The following is a 16,868-nucleotide window of genomic DNA, read 5'->3' on the forward strand; positions in this document are numbered from 1 at the left end:
AGAGAGGGTAGAGGTGGTGGTGGCCATGGTGAACGTGGTGAAAATTTAGGGCTTAATTACAACTTTGGTCCCCGACGTTTACCAATGCCACGATTTTGGTCCCCCACCTAATTTAATTATATGGATGGTCCCCGATGTTGTAGGCTGCGTGCAACGTTAGTCCTACCGTTTATTTCTTAATGGAGGAGGCTTACGTGGACGTCTAGTTGGAGAGAAAAATGAGATCTGAGGAGAGAGGTGAGCACGTGAGTATCACGTGAACCTTATATGAACCCATTATACCCAAATCTGAAACCCTAGGGATCTAAATCGCGTTACCTACTTCGTTCCAGGGAGGTTAGGAGTTTGGGTATAATGGGTTCAGATAAGGGTCACGTGATACTCACGTGCTTCCCTCTCTCCTCATACCTCATTTCTCTCTCCAACTGGACGTCCACGTAAGCCTCCTCCATTAAGAAATAAACGGTAGGACTAACGTTGCACACGGCCTACAACGTCGGGGACCATCCATGTAATTAAATTAGGTGGGGGACCAAAATTGTGGCATTGGTAAACGTCGGGGACCAAAGTTGCAATTAAGCCAAAATTTAACCTGAGCATCATCGTGTTGGTTTGGATCGAGTCCGAAATTGAAAATTCATGAAATCCAATCGGCTCAGTCCAAATAGTTTTAATTGGTTTAGATCCCGTTTAATTTAAAATTCCACCCAACTGAATCCATATGCACTCTTAGCTAGAGCGATTAGACAAACACAATCCAAAATAATATTGGGATTTTATTTGGATTCCAACAATAACAATGTATGCTGTCTCAATCCCACGTCACATTTTTTAATTGTAAATATCCCACGAATACCATTCATTACTTCTGATATCGAATACTAAAACTAGCAAATTAAAAACTTGTTTGTTTTTAAAAACTGTGTTTGGATACAGTTTTCAATCTGAGTTTAAAAAACTAGCCTTGATTACTGTTTTTCTGTTTTGTAAGACTAAAAAAAAAACTTTTTTGATTAGATTGTTTTCTCATAATAAAAATAAAAAAGATTGTTTTTTCATAATTAATTTAAAAATTGTTTCGTATTTTATTGTTTTTAAAACAAAAAATCAAAACATATATAAAAAAATGTTTTTGTGTTTAGTTTTCAAACTCTTGTTTCTGGAACATGTAAACACGGAGAACATGTTGTTTTTAAGTCTGTTTGATTATAGTTTTCGAAAATTATATTTAAAAATTGTTTTTAGAAATATTTTTTAAAATTCATTTTTTTTAAAAAAACTGTTTGAATTAAAAAAATTGTAATCTGAAAACTAAAAGCTGAAACAGAAAACATCTTTCAGCTGTTCTGGATTTTAGTTTCAAAAACTAAGATTGAGAATTATTTTTGAAAACAAACAAGTTTTTAAACCGGCACTATAACTTTCATTGAATATTTTCCCTCAATGGTTCACTTCAATAATAATTTAGCTTTAAGATCATATCCATGATAAGGAAATAGTTTGAACACAAAGAAGATTCTTTGTCCCAACAATATGAATTTCGCAAAAGTCTCCATCGTGCACACATAGTTATTAAGGGTATATACTTTGGAAGAGGGAAGAAAATGAAAGTTAGATAAATATGCATATATCTTACATCTCATGACGCGCGTAATTTAGTTTTACTCTTAAGATTTTTTTACAATAATGATATATACACAACTTATTTTTTAAACACTTCATTTTCACATTTTTTTTTTTTATCTATCTCCTCTTATCATCTATCACATCTCATACTTTCTTTCTCTTACTTTTTCTTTTCTTCTTATCTCTCTTCATTTTACCTCTCTCCACCTTAAAGAAATGTGTGAATGAAACATTAATTTTTTTTAATATTATGTTTGCTATTAAAAGGGCCTTTCACTTTATCATCATCGATAGAACACCACATTAATTCTACCATGTATTATGTAAACTCTTTTTGGCTTTTGGAAGAGCTGCATTATTTGAAATAAAATGAAGTAGACATAGTGCTCTCTTTTTAATGAAAAGAGCTATATAAAATTTTATATATTAATGTTATGACAATTTGTGTTCAAAATGAAATTTGTATTTAAGTACTCAACTAAAAAGTTATAGGCTGTGGTACTTCAATTTTTTTAACTATCATATCATATCTGTATTAAATAATTCAATAAATTATTATCATGTTATTTAAGGTAAATATTATATTTTTAAATTTTACTTTTGCTTGTCAATTAACTTTATCTCATAAAATTCATTTTTTAATGAAAAACAAACGAGTGATGGAAACGAACGATGATGATGGAAACGCGCATAAAATGACCAAGGTTGATGAATGAACACAACTCAGAAAACACAACTCGCAAACCTCACATCCCTAAGAGTGGAACACTGCATGACTACGATAGAACAAAATTAAAATTTTAAGCAGTACATAAATCTTTATTAATAAGTATCACACTTTAATCTGATTTAAGGTACTAAAACAAACACCAAAGTTATATTATTTATGGCACAATGTTTTCATCTATTGAACATATAATACATGCATGCTTCGATTAAAACATTCATGAGTAGAATTCATATAAAAGACCAAAGATGATCATCCTTTTCTCTGCTACCATAAAATTCATTCTCATGTGTTCAATAGATAATAGATATCTATCCACCCAACTCTATTTCTTTCACAACTGCTTATTTGTTGCCACAGATAAATTTTTGTGATCTTTCTATACTTTTCAGTATTCGCATCATAGTGACTGATGACCCGAGTTTTGAGACTAGTTTTTATGTTTATTTTTCATATGGCTTGAGGGATTAATCAAGCTGTCTTTATTCATTTTAGGACACTTTTATCTTATTTCATGCATTTTCAGTATTCTTAGTCATTATATGATTTTTTTAGCATATATATTGGGTATTTTTATGTGTTTTAGTGGTTTTTGGTCAACAAGTTGACTTTTGGCAATTATGTTGTGTCTTGTGTGGGCTGGTTCTTGCAGCTCAGATTTATTTTTGAAGATCCTACCAATCAGATTGAAGATCAACAAGTCTAGAAAAACATATTAAAATTTCAGCCTCGATCCGACGGTTAACGAGTTCACATGAGTTGTTTTACGAAAGGAGGTCAAAGTTGTCAACATGCCCATCGCATAAGTACTAGTTCCAGGGCACGTGTGGTGCGAGTCGTTAAAAACTCGTTAGATTGCATTTATTTTATCACTTTTGGTTGTTGTAAACCTATGAGATCTTGGGATTTCTAAGGGGAGTTTGAGATTTCTGAACAAGATTGCAACGTTTGAACTAAATTGTTGTGATTTCTCTATGATTATCTGTGGCTAAACTCTCTAGTATTATGAATTTGATCTAGTTTTGCTTTGAGCTATGTGTTGAACCATTTTAGTTATGATTTCTCTTTTCAATCACGAATTTATCCTCTGTTTTGATTTAGTCTTTCTATTGAAATAGGTTGCCATATGTTATTTTCTATGCAATTGAGAAATTGTTAGAATTTATGGATTATTTGAGGAGAAATTGAGCAAGAGCCTTTGCACCTTAGGGATAAGGGTAATAAATTGTATGTGTTTGCCTGAATTGAAATGAGCTCTATCTCTGATTAATTAGGATTAGGTACTAAGAAATTATCTATCACTAATTAATTAGAAGGGACATTTATGCAAGGAATTAATAAGTGAACATTAGGCTTAACACCTTGATTATTAACTAAATTTATAGTTATAACTGATCGGGGAGATGTATATGAAGAGGGTTAGTAAAATTAAGATCCCTAGCATATTTTTAAATTGAATTCATTTCAACTGTGTTATTCTCTTTTTTTTTTTTCATTGGAATTGAGTACCATACCAATAACTAATTATCTTTTATTTTATTTTTATACTTACGTTCTTTCACTCCAAATCTAGTTAAATGACAACAAAGGTAAGAGCATGATGGTATTGATAACACCACGTACATATCTCCAATTGCTTTGATGTCTTTAAGTGTAAAATATGTGACAAAAAGGAGAGGGGCCTAATTTTTTAAAAAAGAGAAATATATAATGCTTTGCTTTGTGTAAATGAAAAAAAAAGTGGAGGTTCACTTACTATTTAAGAATTGAAGAAGTGGAAAGAGCACCGCTTGCATATCAAAGTGGACCTGGGGTTAGGTGATTAGATGAGATTGTCTATATCTGGAAAGTTACACAGCAAAAATACAACGGAGACGTTGAAATCAGACCTAAAACCTAAAACGAATATCTGCCAGCTTTGACATTTATGATGTGTTCACATTATTAATCAATAATTATTTCAGTACATATCCTTATGAAATTTGGGAGAAGGTAAGTAATCATTTTATTTGACTAAAGATTCCGTAGTAAGCAGTTTATAACTTAACACTACACTAATAGGTCAAAGGCTTTAAATCATAAATTAAATAAAAATGATTTGTGTATACCATTATTTTAGCAGCACCAACCGTTGTGACCATTTTTCATTATCACAAATTATAAAATAAAAAAAGTTTTATAATCTGTGGCAGTTAAAAACAGTCACAAACTGCAAGTGTCGTCGGTGTCACTAAAAAACTGTATACACAAATCACCATTACAAATAGAATACCACTTATATTTTCACCCAAAACTTAAACTATTAGATATAAAATATTCTCAGCATGCTCATGTTTTTTATTTTGGAGTGCACATTCTGGATGTTCCTTTATTTGAATGTCGTCATCTCTTGTACCAGAAAGGAAGCTTTTGCTTCCCTTAATGTTCCTGACTGACTTTCTGTAGAGTAGCTTTTTGCTTTTACAGGAGCTTACCCTCCATGTTAAAAAAAAAGAATATTCTCTTTTTTTATTAGGAATTATTAAATAATGTGATACTTAAAACTTACACTTGAGAGTTCTCGATAACATTTTTTTGCATATATTTACCATAGTGTGAGTGAAGAGATGCGTAGAGCAGAAAAATGAAGTACCCTTACTTTAGAGTTACTTATCTATTGAATTAAGTCAATTAACAGAATCAACATATAATTATGTAAAAACAGATTTGACCCCATGTGTACTTGAAAGGTATATTAGGACTAATTGTCATTTATTTTACACAAGTAGGTGGGGGTGCTAGCAAAGTTGGAAGGGGGACATGTGTTGATATAGAACATGCCGCACAGCTTTTCATATTGGCGTGTTCCAAATTGGTGTATTAGTTTGACAATCAACAAAGTGGCTGAACCAACCATGATAGTGCCATCTCAGAAACTCAGAGAGATCTTTTTACACAGTTTATTTAATTAATATAAGTAAAATAAATGAAAAATATTAAAAGGAGAAAAAGAGTCAAAGAATCATTTAATCAACATCATAATCATGTTTATGTGAAGGGAATGATTTAGCTAATAAGTTCCCCACGGACTCTATGTTATTGACTTTGGATTCAAGCTCATTCAGTCTGGAATTTTTAACATTTGCATCATCATTATCTTCTCAAGTGAGATTTTTTTTCTCTCTCTCTTTTTTTTCCTTTTAACTTTTCATTCTGAATTTTCTTAAGCAGTTGACAGCTAGATGATTGTTCTTACAATCATAAGCTTCAGTGTCATAGCTTTGTGTTTGAGTTATCTGAGAAAGTAATTCCCCCAAGCTGTTGCCAGCTTTGAACTTTTTCCAAGTTTCAAAGCAGCAGAATCAACCTGAGTTATTATTGTATGGTCCATGGTTTCAGCTGTTTTTACTTTTTTATACATTTGATTCATGTTACCTATGTAAATGACATAACTCCTGAGTTTCCTTTTTTGGTGGCTATTAATTACCATATTTATTTTTTGTTCTGAATTGTCTATATAAATGAAAGCTGTTCCTTTCAATGTTTCAGCACTCCTTTTGTGATTTCATGCCTTCCATTTGGTTGCTTTTTTAGGATATACTGTGATGCCGGATCCCAGAATTCATGGATGTGTCTTTGCTGTTATGTTTTGTTTTGTCATCCTCACAGCAGACTCTCAACAAACAGATCCTTCAGAAGGTGAATTTGTAAAAGCCTTCAACATTTTTAATCTTTCTATTTCACTTTGGTTCTTTTTGTCTGGCAAGTGAGATTATAAGCTCTAATCAAAAGAGCTGGGATCAAATTTCAGTCCATGTTGGAAATGATAATGATAAGCTTAGAGAGAAAACATGCTATGTGTACAATTCCATCTTTCTTTATCTGCTGCTTCCTTGTAAATTGATTTGGCATATGAAGTTTTGAACCTTAATTTTTGGTCTATTTTGGTTATGTTTGTAGTAAAAGTGCTGCTAGGCATCAGAAAGAGTTTGATTGATCCAAAGGGTCACCTGAAGAACTGGAATAAGAGTGACCCGTGTGCAGCGAATTGGACTGGGGTTTGGTGTTTTCGTAAGAAAGGGGCTGATGGTTACTTCCATGTTCGTGAACTGTATGGCTTCTTTTTATAGATACTATGAAGTGTTATTTATTTAACCCCTTTTCTAGTGATTTCTAGATTCTGATTATTTTCTGTTATTAAATTTTACTTCAGCTACCTGATGAATTTGAATCTCTCGGGAAGTTTAGCACCTCAGCTTGGTCAGCTCTCCCAACTTCATATACTGTGAGTTGTGCCTTTATATAAATTTTTTTCTAGAAAAAAAATGTATCAGAAGAATTAATGGTGATATCTTATACAATTCTAATATCTTCATTCTTTATGCTCGAAGGAGTTTCATGTGGAACAACCTCACAGGCACCATACCCAAGGAGATTGGAAATATGACATCCTTGTTACTCTTGTAAGAATTTTACCAAAGAAGATGATTTATTAGTATTGATCCCCATCAAGTTTTCATTTTAAGGTGGTGTTGTCTGACCTACTTGATATTGTCTTTGTTTCAAAAGATGCATCTTTATATCTTATGCTTGATTTCTTATATGTGGAATTAAATTTGGACTTCAACTTATCCTTATAGGTCATAAATAAACATATTTGTATTATAAATGATATAAGTTTGAAGTTCAATTGAGGAGGCTAAAAATGGCGAGGATACAAGGAAAGCTTTTGGTAAAATAAAAGCTACTATTTGGGGGAAACTTCTGATAATCTGCCCTTTTTTTTATGTTAGTGTTCATGATTGAAGAGAAGTGAGCATACTAATGCTGCAACATTATAAAATTTTATGATGCCATCATGCTATATAGCAAGTAGTGTTTCCAACAAACAGACACTATCTTTTCTTTTGTAATATGAGTAGTTATTCTGGTTAATTGTCTATGCAGGCTCTTGAATGGGAACCAGTTATCTGGTAGTTTACCAGATGAGCTTGGAAACCTTTCAAATATGACTAGACTCCAAGTTGATGAAAACCAATTGTCAGGTCCTATACCAGAATCATTTGCCAACATGATCAATGTTAGACACCTGTAAGTGAATCTATATGTCAAATGCATCATCAGCAAAGCTTGGAGCTGGATTTCTTACATGTACTTTGTCTGTTTCATTTCATATCTTTGCAGTCACATGAACAACAACTCATTGAGTGGTCAACTTCCATCCAACCTTTCAACCCTACCCAATCTTCTGCACTTGTGAGTAATTGAAGCCACTTTTTAAAATTTCCTTTCTGGTTTTGGAACTTTTTTACATGAATGCTCTTTTGTTACATGTTTTCACTGTATCTGCTTTTTGACTTGGCTTTACAGGCTGTTGGACAACAATAACTTATCTGGACATCTGCCAGCAGAATTCTCCAAGATACACACTTTAATTATCCTGTATGTTGCACTTCCGCAATGTTTACATCTGTGCCCAATTTTTATTTCTACATATTATATATTACATTATTGATATGAATCTGCTTGAATTGTGGTGGAGGATTAATGAATATGTAAAAATCATGCTCTCATAAGATAAGCCAGAGATCTCGTGATGTTCAAAGACGTTTTATAAACACGTACTTGCACATTTACTATAGAGGTGGTGATAATATATGAGTCAAGAAGGATATATCACAATTCACAAGACAAGGCAAAATGGAAAAATAAAATTAGTGTATCGAATTCTGCACTTTCTTTTCAAGGACTCTCTAGGCTAGTTTCAAAATAAGGGAGAAAGGATTATCATTATTCTTGTCATACATACATGTAGAATTGTAGATTAAGATGTGCATATACAAAAACTTATGGCTATGCAGGCTGCAAATGTCATAGTTATGTCTTGGATGATGTTCAGCACGAAATCTTTTTTGTTTGCTTCTTACTGCAAAAGGTTGTTGACCAATGACGGTATAAACCGTGAATTAGTGTAGTTTAGTTTATACAACACTTTTGTAGAAGTACTATTCTATATCACACCTTATAAACTTTAAGCGACTAATGATGTATCATCAACTCATTTTATCATGCTCTTACTCTTCTCAGTCCCCAAGGTATTTTGTATCTGCATGTCCAATTACTGATAAGAGTTTCTGTTGTTTGATTTATTTATAATTCACTGAGTTGTGTTTTCTGTCCACCCCAGAAGTTTATTTATTAAATTTAGAATAAGCTCTGGGTGTTATATGCTCTTTAAAGGAGTCATGGAATAATTAAATGTATGTTTTTGGGAGAGGAATTGTGGTAGTATAGTAAGAATTCACTAACAGATCCCTAGATGTCATAAAGATATATTTGAAAGAAGCAAGTTGCATTTATATGTTTTCATGTATACTTTACCTAGGACAGAAAAGAGATTTTAGCTGTCATCTTTGATTTTTATATTTACTTGTTTCCCTTACAGCCAACTTGATAACAATAATTTCAGCGGGAATGGAATACCTTCTAACTATGTAAACTTATCCAGCCTAGTAAAACTGTAAGTACTCTTATCAATAACTGCGTGTCCAATTTTTGTTTTTCATTTAATGTAGGATGTTGCAAATATCTAGTGACTATTCTTTAGTCCTCACTTGACAGCCTAAGCTTTTAGTTCAAGAAGTTCCTTGAAATGGTCTCATACCATTTTTACCATAGGGAGCATTTGTTTTTCCATGCTTCATGTCCAAAGAGCATTCATGTAAAGGTATTTATTGAATGTAATTAAAAGAGCATCCGGCTTCACTTGAGGCTCGAGTAGGACATGGAGTCACAAAAGCTTCCCGTCATGTTTTCAATTATGAATTCAAGATTTTTGTTTTCTTGAGCTAATGTTTCCTGTTTAACTTAACAGGAGTCTAAGAAACTGCAGTCTGCAAGGACCTATTCCTGATTTCAGTTCAATGCCAAAACTTAGCTATTTGTATGTTTATCTTATAGCATTACTTTATATTGTGCCTAATGACAATGATGTTATTCACTTATATTTAGTAGCTAACAACTAACTCATCTGTGGCTTGTTCATGTTTTAGAGATCTTAGCTGGAACCAATTTACTGGATCCATTCCATCAAATAAACTTGCAGACCATATGACAACTATGTATGTAAATCGCCAATTTTATGTATACAGTTTGTATCTATAGTGTTCTTGATTTCCTTTCCTACTTCACAATATTTATTCACCTTCATGATATCTATGACAAATTTGAGTTTGATATAGTAATTTTCTTGCTATTGCAGTGATGTGTCCAATAATCATCTCAATGGATCTATTCCTCAGAACTTCTCATATCCTCATCTCCAAAAATTGTGAGAAGACACATCAACCTGTGTTTCACATAATATTTATTTAATTATTACATGATATTATATTGAAAATTCTTAAATAAAATTCTATTTATGAGAGGCAAGTTGCAATTTAAAATCTATTGAGACTTTGATACAGGTGAAATTAATATCTTATTTGATGATGTTTGTTTTCTCTGTCAAATACAGGGCACTGGAGAACAATTTACTGACTGGGTCTATCACTGCTAGCTTTTGGCAGAACATATCCCTCAACAATAGTGCAAAACTTACAATGTAACTTCTGAATCCGAATTACTACTTCATTACCGAGGAATATTGATATTTTGCATCAAATTAACCTAATTTTCATGATGATTTTACCATTTTAAGATGATGAAGTGAATTTTGATTAAGCTGTTTCCAAAGTAAACTCATTATTTTTTCCTGTATATGCAGTAATCTTCAGAACAACTTACTTTCGGATGTTGTGGGAAATCTGAAAACCCCTGCCAATGTTACCTTGAGGTATTCTCGTTCATATGTTCACTAACACATTCCATGCAACTCATGTTCATAATATTGTATACATTTCTGTTTAATTTTATTTCACTTGATTTAATTTTATCATGAAAAATAGTCAGAAACATAGTTTGCTATTATTACCTTTTATATAAAAAAGGCAATTAAACAAATCTAAGCGACAAGGTTGAATCGCAATGGATCGTGGTAGCAAGGCCACCCTCCACTTACAATACCCTATCGCGTATATAATATTAAAAGACTTTCTTGTTTTATGTTGCACAAAATTCCTACCAATTCTTTCTTTTTTCTTTGAAGGCTTTCTGGAAATCCTGTCTGCAAGGATTCAAACATACAAAGCATTGATCAATATTGTGGACATGAAGGAGATGAAGTAGACATTAATTCAAATTCAAAAATTGAATGTCAAGTTCAATCTTGTCCATTGGATAATTTCTATGAATATGCCCCATCTTCTCCAGTTCCTTGCTTTTGTGCAGCACCTCTGAGAATAGGATACAGGCTCAAAAGTCCAAGTTTTTCCTTTTTTCCACCCTATATAACTGATTTTGAGTCATATATGACTGAGTCCTTAGACTTAAACATCTATCAGTTATCAATAGATTCATATGCTTGGGAAGAGGGACCTCGTCTTAACATGCACTTAAAATTTTTTCCCTCGTACAATGATTCTGAGTCCAATACGTTCAATGCAAGTGAGGTCCATCGCATTGGAGACATGTTTACATCATGGCATTTTCCTCGTACCGATTTTTTTGGACCGTATGAACTTCTGAACTTCACTCTTCTTGGACCTTATGCACATTGTAAGTTTCTTAAGCTCAACTCTTATCATTATCTGTTATCTTATATACTATATACTGTGTAACAAATTTATTATTTTCTTTTACCTTATATACTATGTTGAGAATCAGATAAGTACCTCACATTTATGGTAATGTATTCCCTTGGTTGAGTTTCTCTAATGTAACTTTCGTTTTATTGCTATAGTAATTGCTGATTCAGAGAGGAGATCAAAAACAAGTACAGGAATAATAGTTGCTATTATTATAGGAGCTGTTGCCTGTGTTTTAGCAATATCTGCAATAGTCATTCTCTTAACTTATAGAAGAAATGGGAAATACAAGCACTTGATTTCCAGGAAACGCATGTGTAAGTATTTTATGGCTTTACACGGAAAGCGTCATTTTGGATTATATTTGAAGAAACAGACTTGAATGCTCATTATGATTATTTTTTTGCAGCCACTAGCATACACATGAAAGTAGATGGCATGAAAGCGTTTACTTATAAAGAATTGGCTCTTGCTACTAACAAATTTGATATCTCTAATAAAGTTGGACAAGGAGGCTATGGGAATGTCTATAAAGGCATTTTATCAGATGATACATTTGTTGCCGTTAAGCGAGCAGAAGAAAGTTCATTACAAGGCCAAAAGGAGTTTTTGACTGAGATTGAGCTTCTATCAAGGTTACATCATCGAAATCTTGTTACACTGATTGGCTACTGTGATGAAGAAGGGGAGCAGGTATATAACTTAAAGCTACACTACACTTCTGTGATGCACATCATCTTGCAACTAGTTTAATTAAAGAATTCAAACACAAATGAGAAAATTTGTTTTGCGTGAATATACATAAACGGAAACAAACCGTGTTTCCCCCCTCAGTTATCCTTGTCTAGTGAGGAACATCACTGCTAATAAGAAAATGAATTGCATGCTGTAACATATTTCTGTTTTGATTCTATAACTACTTGTTGAAGTTAAGCCAATTTGGACTATTGTTCTTTTTTTGGATTTTTCTATTTTTTCAAAACATTGAAGAAAGCTTATCTCTGGAACTTGAATATGTAATCTTAGTTTAGATAAGTTTTGGAATATCTTCTTGATTGTTGACAGTAGTTTTATTCTAATTTACTGTTTTTTCTGGTTCAGATGCTGGTTTATGAATTCATGCCCAATGGCACCCTAAGGGACTGGATTTCTGGTAAGAAATTATAGGAATTTTGAATTTTCTGTACTAAAATTAGCAATGTTATCTATGTTCAGTTTATTTTAGTTGTGCATATGAACCCTGTTTCTTCATGCTTTCTCCTGTTCAGTTTTGGGTTTCATTAGCCAAAACATTGTTTAAGCTGATCCAATTTTGGATAATGTTTAGTATTTTATAGGTTTATTAGTTTTTCAAACATGAACTCTGGTCTCTGGTGCATAGACACCACAATTGGAAGGATTTTAAAAGGGAAAAAAATGCATGACAGGAAAGAAAGGAAATTTATAATAAAAATAATATAGCACCATTATTTTAATTGTTTATGTTCTCAATGATGAATAAAAGAAATGATCTAACTGAATGGATTCTTTGATGTGGCAGGCAAAAGATCAAAAACCAAGGAAAGTCTAGGTTTTGGTATGAGATTGCGGGTTGCCATGGGTGCAGCCAAAGGCATAGTATATCTGCATACAGAGGCTAATCCTCCTATATTCCACCGAGACATCAAAGCCAGTAATATACTTTTGGACTCCAAGTTCACAGCGAAAGTGGCCGATTTCGGACTGTCGCGACTTGTACCGTACTTAGATGAAGAAGGAACTGAACCTAAATATGTGTCAACAGTTGTGAAGGGAACACCAGTAAGTTTGCTAACAAAATTTAGGATTGATTTTCAGTTCAAATGTTGAAGACTTGAAGTTATATTGAGAAGTTTCTGAATGCATATATTATTCAGCTGAAACATTTTATACCTTTATAATGTTGTTTGTAAAGATTCCCCACACACTCAGTCTTATGTGTGAGCTACTTGATAATAATCAAACCATCCCCACTTTCCTTTTCTTATTAAATCTCAACTTCTGATGATGTTGTCGTGCAGCTTAAATCTGCTCTTATCATTGATGCTTGAGGGTGGGGGTGGTGCTACTTTGTTCAATTTTTTCTCTTAACAAATTGAAATGAAGATATTACTTTGTAATTTTCCTGCAGGGTTACATGGACCCAGAGTATTTGTTGACTCATAAGTTGACTGATAAAAGTGATGTGTATAGCTTAGGGATTGTGTTTTTGGAGCTTTTGACCGGCATGCATCCAATATCTCATGGGAAAAACATTGTCCGTGAGGTACTTCTTTAATTTCTGCTCTAACTTCTCCTTATCTTGTACCAAATTACTAGGCCACTGAAAAACATTGGATAGTGAAATAGTTATGAAAGTATTAGAAATTGGGAGGCCTATACTCAACCACAAAAGCTAGCTCAAGAGTTGAGGTTTGCACTACCCTTATAAAGCTTATCTTGGCTCTATCTCTAGCCAATGTGGGACTTCTAACACACCCCCTCACGTCCAGGATTGAACAAACTGGAACGTGGGATCAACAACGGGTGGCCCAAATATGGGTGATCTCCACAACAAATGGATTTAGGATAGGCTCTGATACCATATTAGAAATTGGGAGGCCTATACTCAACCACAAAAGCTAGCTCAAAAGTTGAGGTTTGCACTACCCTTATAAAACTTATCTTGGCTCTATCTCTAGCCAATGTGGGACTTCTAACAGAAAGTTGTATCATAGTCAGTGTCAGCTCAAAAAGTGAATAGTCATTTTGGCCCTTAAAAGATATGAGGTTGATCAACTTAGTCCAATGGTAGAAATCTGCAAAATAATCCCTGAAAGATAACACGAATCATTTAGTCCTATGAAAATCGCAATCAATATGATCCTTGAAAGATGAAAGTGATGATCCATATTAGTCTCTGAAAGACTAAATTGAAATTTGGTTTCATCTTTCAGGGACTATTTTGCTTATTTCCTGAAGAGGGGGAGGAAATTAATCGACCCTATATCATTCAGTCCTTGAAAGATGAAAATCATAATCAATAAAATCCTTGATAAGTGAAAAAGGATGACCCGATTAGTCCCTCAAAGACTAATTTCAACTTTAAGAGATTATTTTGCCTACTTCCTGAGTAGGGGGACAAAATTAGCCGACCCTATATCTTTCAGGGACTAAAGTAACTATTCACTCTTATTGAAATTTGGTTTCATCTTTCCTGAACTATTTTGTCCATTTCCTTAGTATGGAGACAAAATTAAATGACCTTATATCTTTCAACGACCAATGTGACTATCACTCAAATTCTTATATCTCTTATTTATTTACATTCCATGCGTAAAGAAATACTGTGTAATAAGCAAACTAATATCATTAATGGTACACAATTTTGTTTCAGGTTAATTTGGCTTGTCAGTCTGGCATGGTTCATTCCATTATAGACAGCAGAATGGGTTTCTATCAATCTGAATGCGTGGAGAAGTTTTTAACTTTGGCCCTCAGTTGTTGCCAAGACAATCCAGAGGAGAGACCATCAATGTTAGATGTGGTGAGGGAACTGGAAGATATTATGGCAATGTTACCAGAAACTGAAACTAGCTTCTCAGATGTTACCTTAGACAATTCTGGTAAAATGGCACCCTCATCATCATCATCACCATCAACCTCAGGATTCAATGTGACGAGGAAGGATCAGCACATGTCCGAATATGTCTTAGGAAGTGATCTTGTCAGTGATGTCATTCCCACCATTGTTCCTCGCTGATGATGTATTATATTACTAGTCTCCCTGACATCTTCCAAAAAAATGTAATTATACCAGTTAACTATACTTTTTTTACACTAAAATTTTGATAGGGCAGAGGTAGGAAGTTCAGCAAGTGATCTGAACTTTTGTAAATTTCATACTCATGTGTACAAATATTGTGCTATTAAGAAGCAGAAGGAAATGAGAGATGTTTAATTTATATTTTAAAAATATTGTGTAGTTTTAAAAACATAAAAACTTATTATTTCTTTCTACCTATTCCTTTTCTTTACTACAAACTCAGGTATTAATGTTATATTGATTCATTCACTTTTGAACCAACATTTGTCATTCATATTCTTAATCTTAAGCATGCTAACTTTATAAGAAAATGAAATATATCCCATTCTTGATACCATTCAGGATCAATAAAGTTTACACAATATAATGCTAATCAACAAACCAAAAACCAACAAGAAATTTTCATGAAACAACATATTGTGACTCAGTGCTATGGAGTATGGACTACATCACCCCTAACATCCTTACTATTAGGCCTCCCCCCTCATAGTTTTTCGCGGTGCAGTGGCAGGCGATCTTCAGAACCAGAAGCATATGTTGCTCATATCCATTACCACAAGCTTTGCATCAATTGCTTCTGCAGAATTTCGCAACATGACCACACTTCTCGTCCATTTAACAAAGTTTTTGTTAGAATATAATATAAAATCATTCATATGGCCCTTACCCAACAGCTTAAGCTTTTGGGTTAAGTGGTTGCTTGACATGGTATCAGAGCCTCTATGACCGAGAGGTCTAGAGTTCGATCCTTGCTCCCCTCACTTTCTAATTAAAAGTGGAAGGGGCGTGTTAGAATATAATATAAAACCATTCATATGGCCCTTACCCAACAGCTTAAGCTTTTGGGTTAAGTGGTTGCTTGACAGTTTTGTTCATCTGTGTGCTGGAAAAATTCATCTAGAGGCATCTTCCCTATCACAAACACAACAAGAATGACCCCAAAGCTCTTCGTATCACACTTGTCCGTCAAGTTCTATTTCATGAAATAATGAGGATCTTTGAACCCTACGGTTTCAACACAACGAGTCGTAGCAATGTGTGCCTAAGCATTGTCAGGGATAAGTTTCGGGATCCCAAAGTTGGTAATGCGAACTTCCATGTCGTCACCAACAAGGATGTTTGCAGGCTTCAGGTCTCATTGACGATACAAGGATCTTCAAGTTCCAGTCACATGTTGCTTGCTATCAATGAATCTTCCATTTTCACAGTTCATTTTGTTCACTTTCCCTAACTAATTTTCTCATCGGGCATTTTTCCCTGATCTTCATATATTCTCAGCATCTCAAGCGAACGTGATGCACTTCTGAGGATCAAACATCATCTCAAAGATTGTGCAAATAGACTCTCATCTTGGAATGCTTCCCAATTCCCATACCAATCGTTACAATTAGGCAAGACTTGTTTGCATTAATTTCACAACCCATATTCTTGAGCATCACCTCACCTCTCCAACACAAATTTTAGAAGACTTATCTATCTATCTATTATAATCTATTATTTCTGAAGCGCGAAATACAGCGTTGTCACGTGTCATTTACTTCAACCACATCACATATTTTGCTTAGTTGTCATCTCTTAGAAAGATTAGAGTTTTTCATCTTTCATGACTCTACATGTAACTTCCATTATAATTAAATGTAAAAAGTAAATATAAATCTATCATAATAATTTAATTTCATATTAATAATACAAAAAGTATTAGTACATTATCTAATTGATTATGAAATTTGAAAATAATTGCAAAACTATTATTATTATTATTATTATTATTATTATTATTATTATTATTATTATATCTCATCCATCTTACAACCTAATTATATGCTCACGCATGTGTTGCATGTGTCTTATTTTAATAGTATATTAATTCTGAAGTTGAGATATGGAGCTGCTACATTATAAAAATTTGCTCTCATTTCATGTCACATAAGCAACTTTAAACCGCTGGAGCACCCTCCCTATTTATTTTTCAACTTTCAAATGATCATTTTCAGTAACATTTTTAACTCTATATCAACATCCAATAATG

The 16,868-nt window shown here is 33.3% G+C and overlaps 1 protein-coding gene across 4 annotated transcripts; it reads left to right on the forward strand.

The window, feature by feature from the left end:
• The first annotated feature begins 5,339 nt into the window (after nucleotides 1-5,339).
• LOC130728109 (probable LRR receptor-like serine/threonine-protein kinase At1g06840) lies at nucleotides 5,340-14,989 on the forward strand. Of its 4 annotated transcripts, none has more exons than XR_009015577.1 (21): nucleotides 5,340-5,497; nucleotides 5,927-6,031; nucleotides 6,293-6,443; nucleotides 6,546-6,617; nucleotides 6,724-6,795; nucleotides 7,280-7,423; nucleotides 7,517-7,588; nucleotides 7,703-7,774; nucleotides 8,778-8,852; nucleotides 9,207-9,275; nucleotides 9,385-9,453; nucleotides 9,594-9,662; nucleotides 9,849-9,935; nucleotides 10,098-10,166; nucleotides 10,479-10,987; nucleotides 11,172-11,333; nucleotides 11,426-11,709; nucleotides 12,118-12,169; nucleotides 12,557-12,816; nucleotides 13,141-13,300; nucleotides 14,411-14,550. XR_009015577.1 is itself a non-coding variant. In XM_057579453.1 (21 exons), the coding sequence occupies exons 2-21, from the start codon at nucleotides 5,938-5,940 to the stop codon at nucleotides 14,774-14,776; spliced, it is 2,883 nt and encodes a 960-aa protein (XP_057435436.1). In that variant the 5' UTR covers nucleotides 5,340-5,497; nucleotides 5,927-5,937; the 3' UTR covers nucleotides 14,777-14,989. The 4 variants fall into 4 exon arrangements, 3 of the variants coding, with proteins under 3 accessions (XP_057435436.1, XP_057435437.1, XP_057435438.1); XM_057579453.1 differs by having other exon boundaries at nucleotides 13,166-13,300; nucleotides 14,411-14,989; XM_057579454.1 differs by lacking the exon at nucleotides 5,340-5,497 and adding an exon at nucleotides 5,568-5,712 and having other exon boundaries at nucleotides 13,166-13,300; nucleotides 14,411-14,989.
• Nucleotides 14,990-16,868: the final 1,879 nt, after the last annotated feature.

This window comes from Lotus japonicus, chromosome 1 (genome assembly GCF_012489685.1).
Source record: "Lotus japonicus ecotype B-129 chromosome 1, LjGifu_v1.2".
Classification (NCBI taxonomy): domain Eukaryota; kingdom Viridiplantae; phylum Streptophyta; class Magnoliopsida; order Fabales; family Fabaceae; genus Lotus; species Lotus japonicus.

Coding starts and splice junctions, on each gene's coding strand:
- LOC130728109 (XM_057579453.1), top strand. CDS start 5,938: ATGCCGGATCCCAGAATTCATGGATGTGTCTTTGCTGTTATGTTTTGT. Junction 9,663..9,848: donor TATCCTCATCTCCAAAAATT/GTGAGAAGACAC, acceptor TGTCAAATACAG/GGCACTGGAGAACAATTTAC. Junction 13,301..14,410: donor GGAAAAACATTGTCCGTGAG/GTACTTCTTTAA, acceptor ATTTTGTTTCAG/GTTAATTTGGCTTGTCAGTC.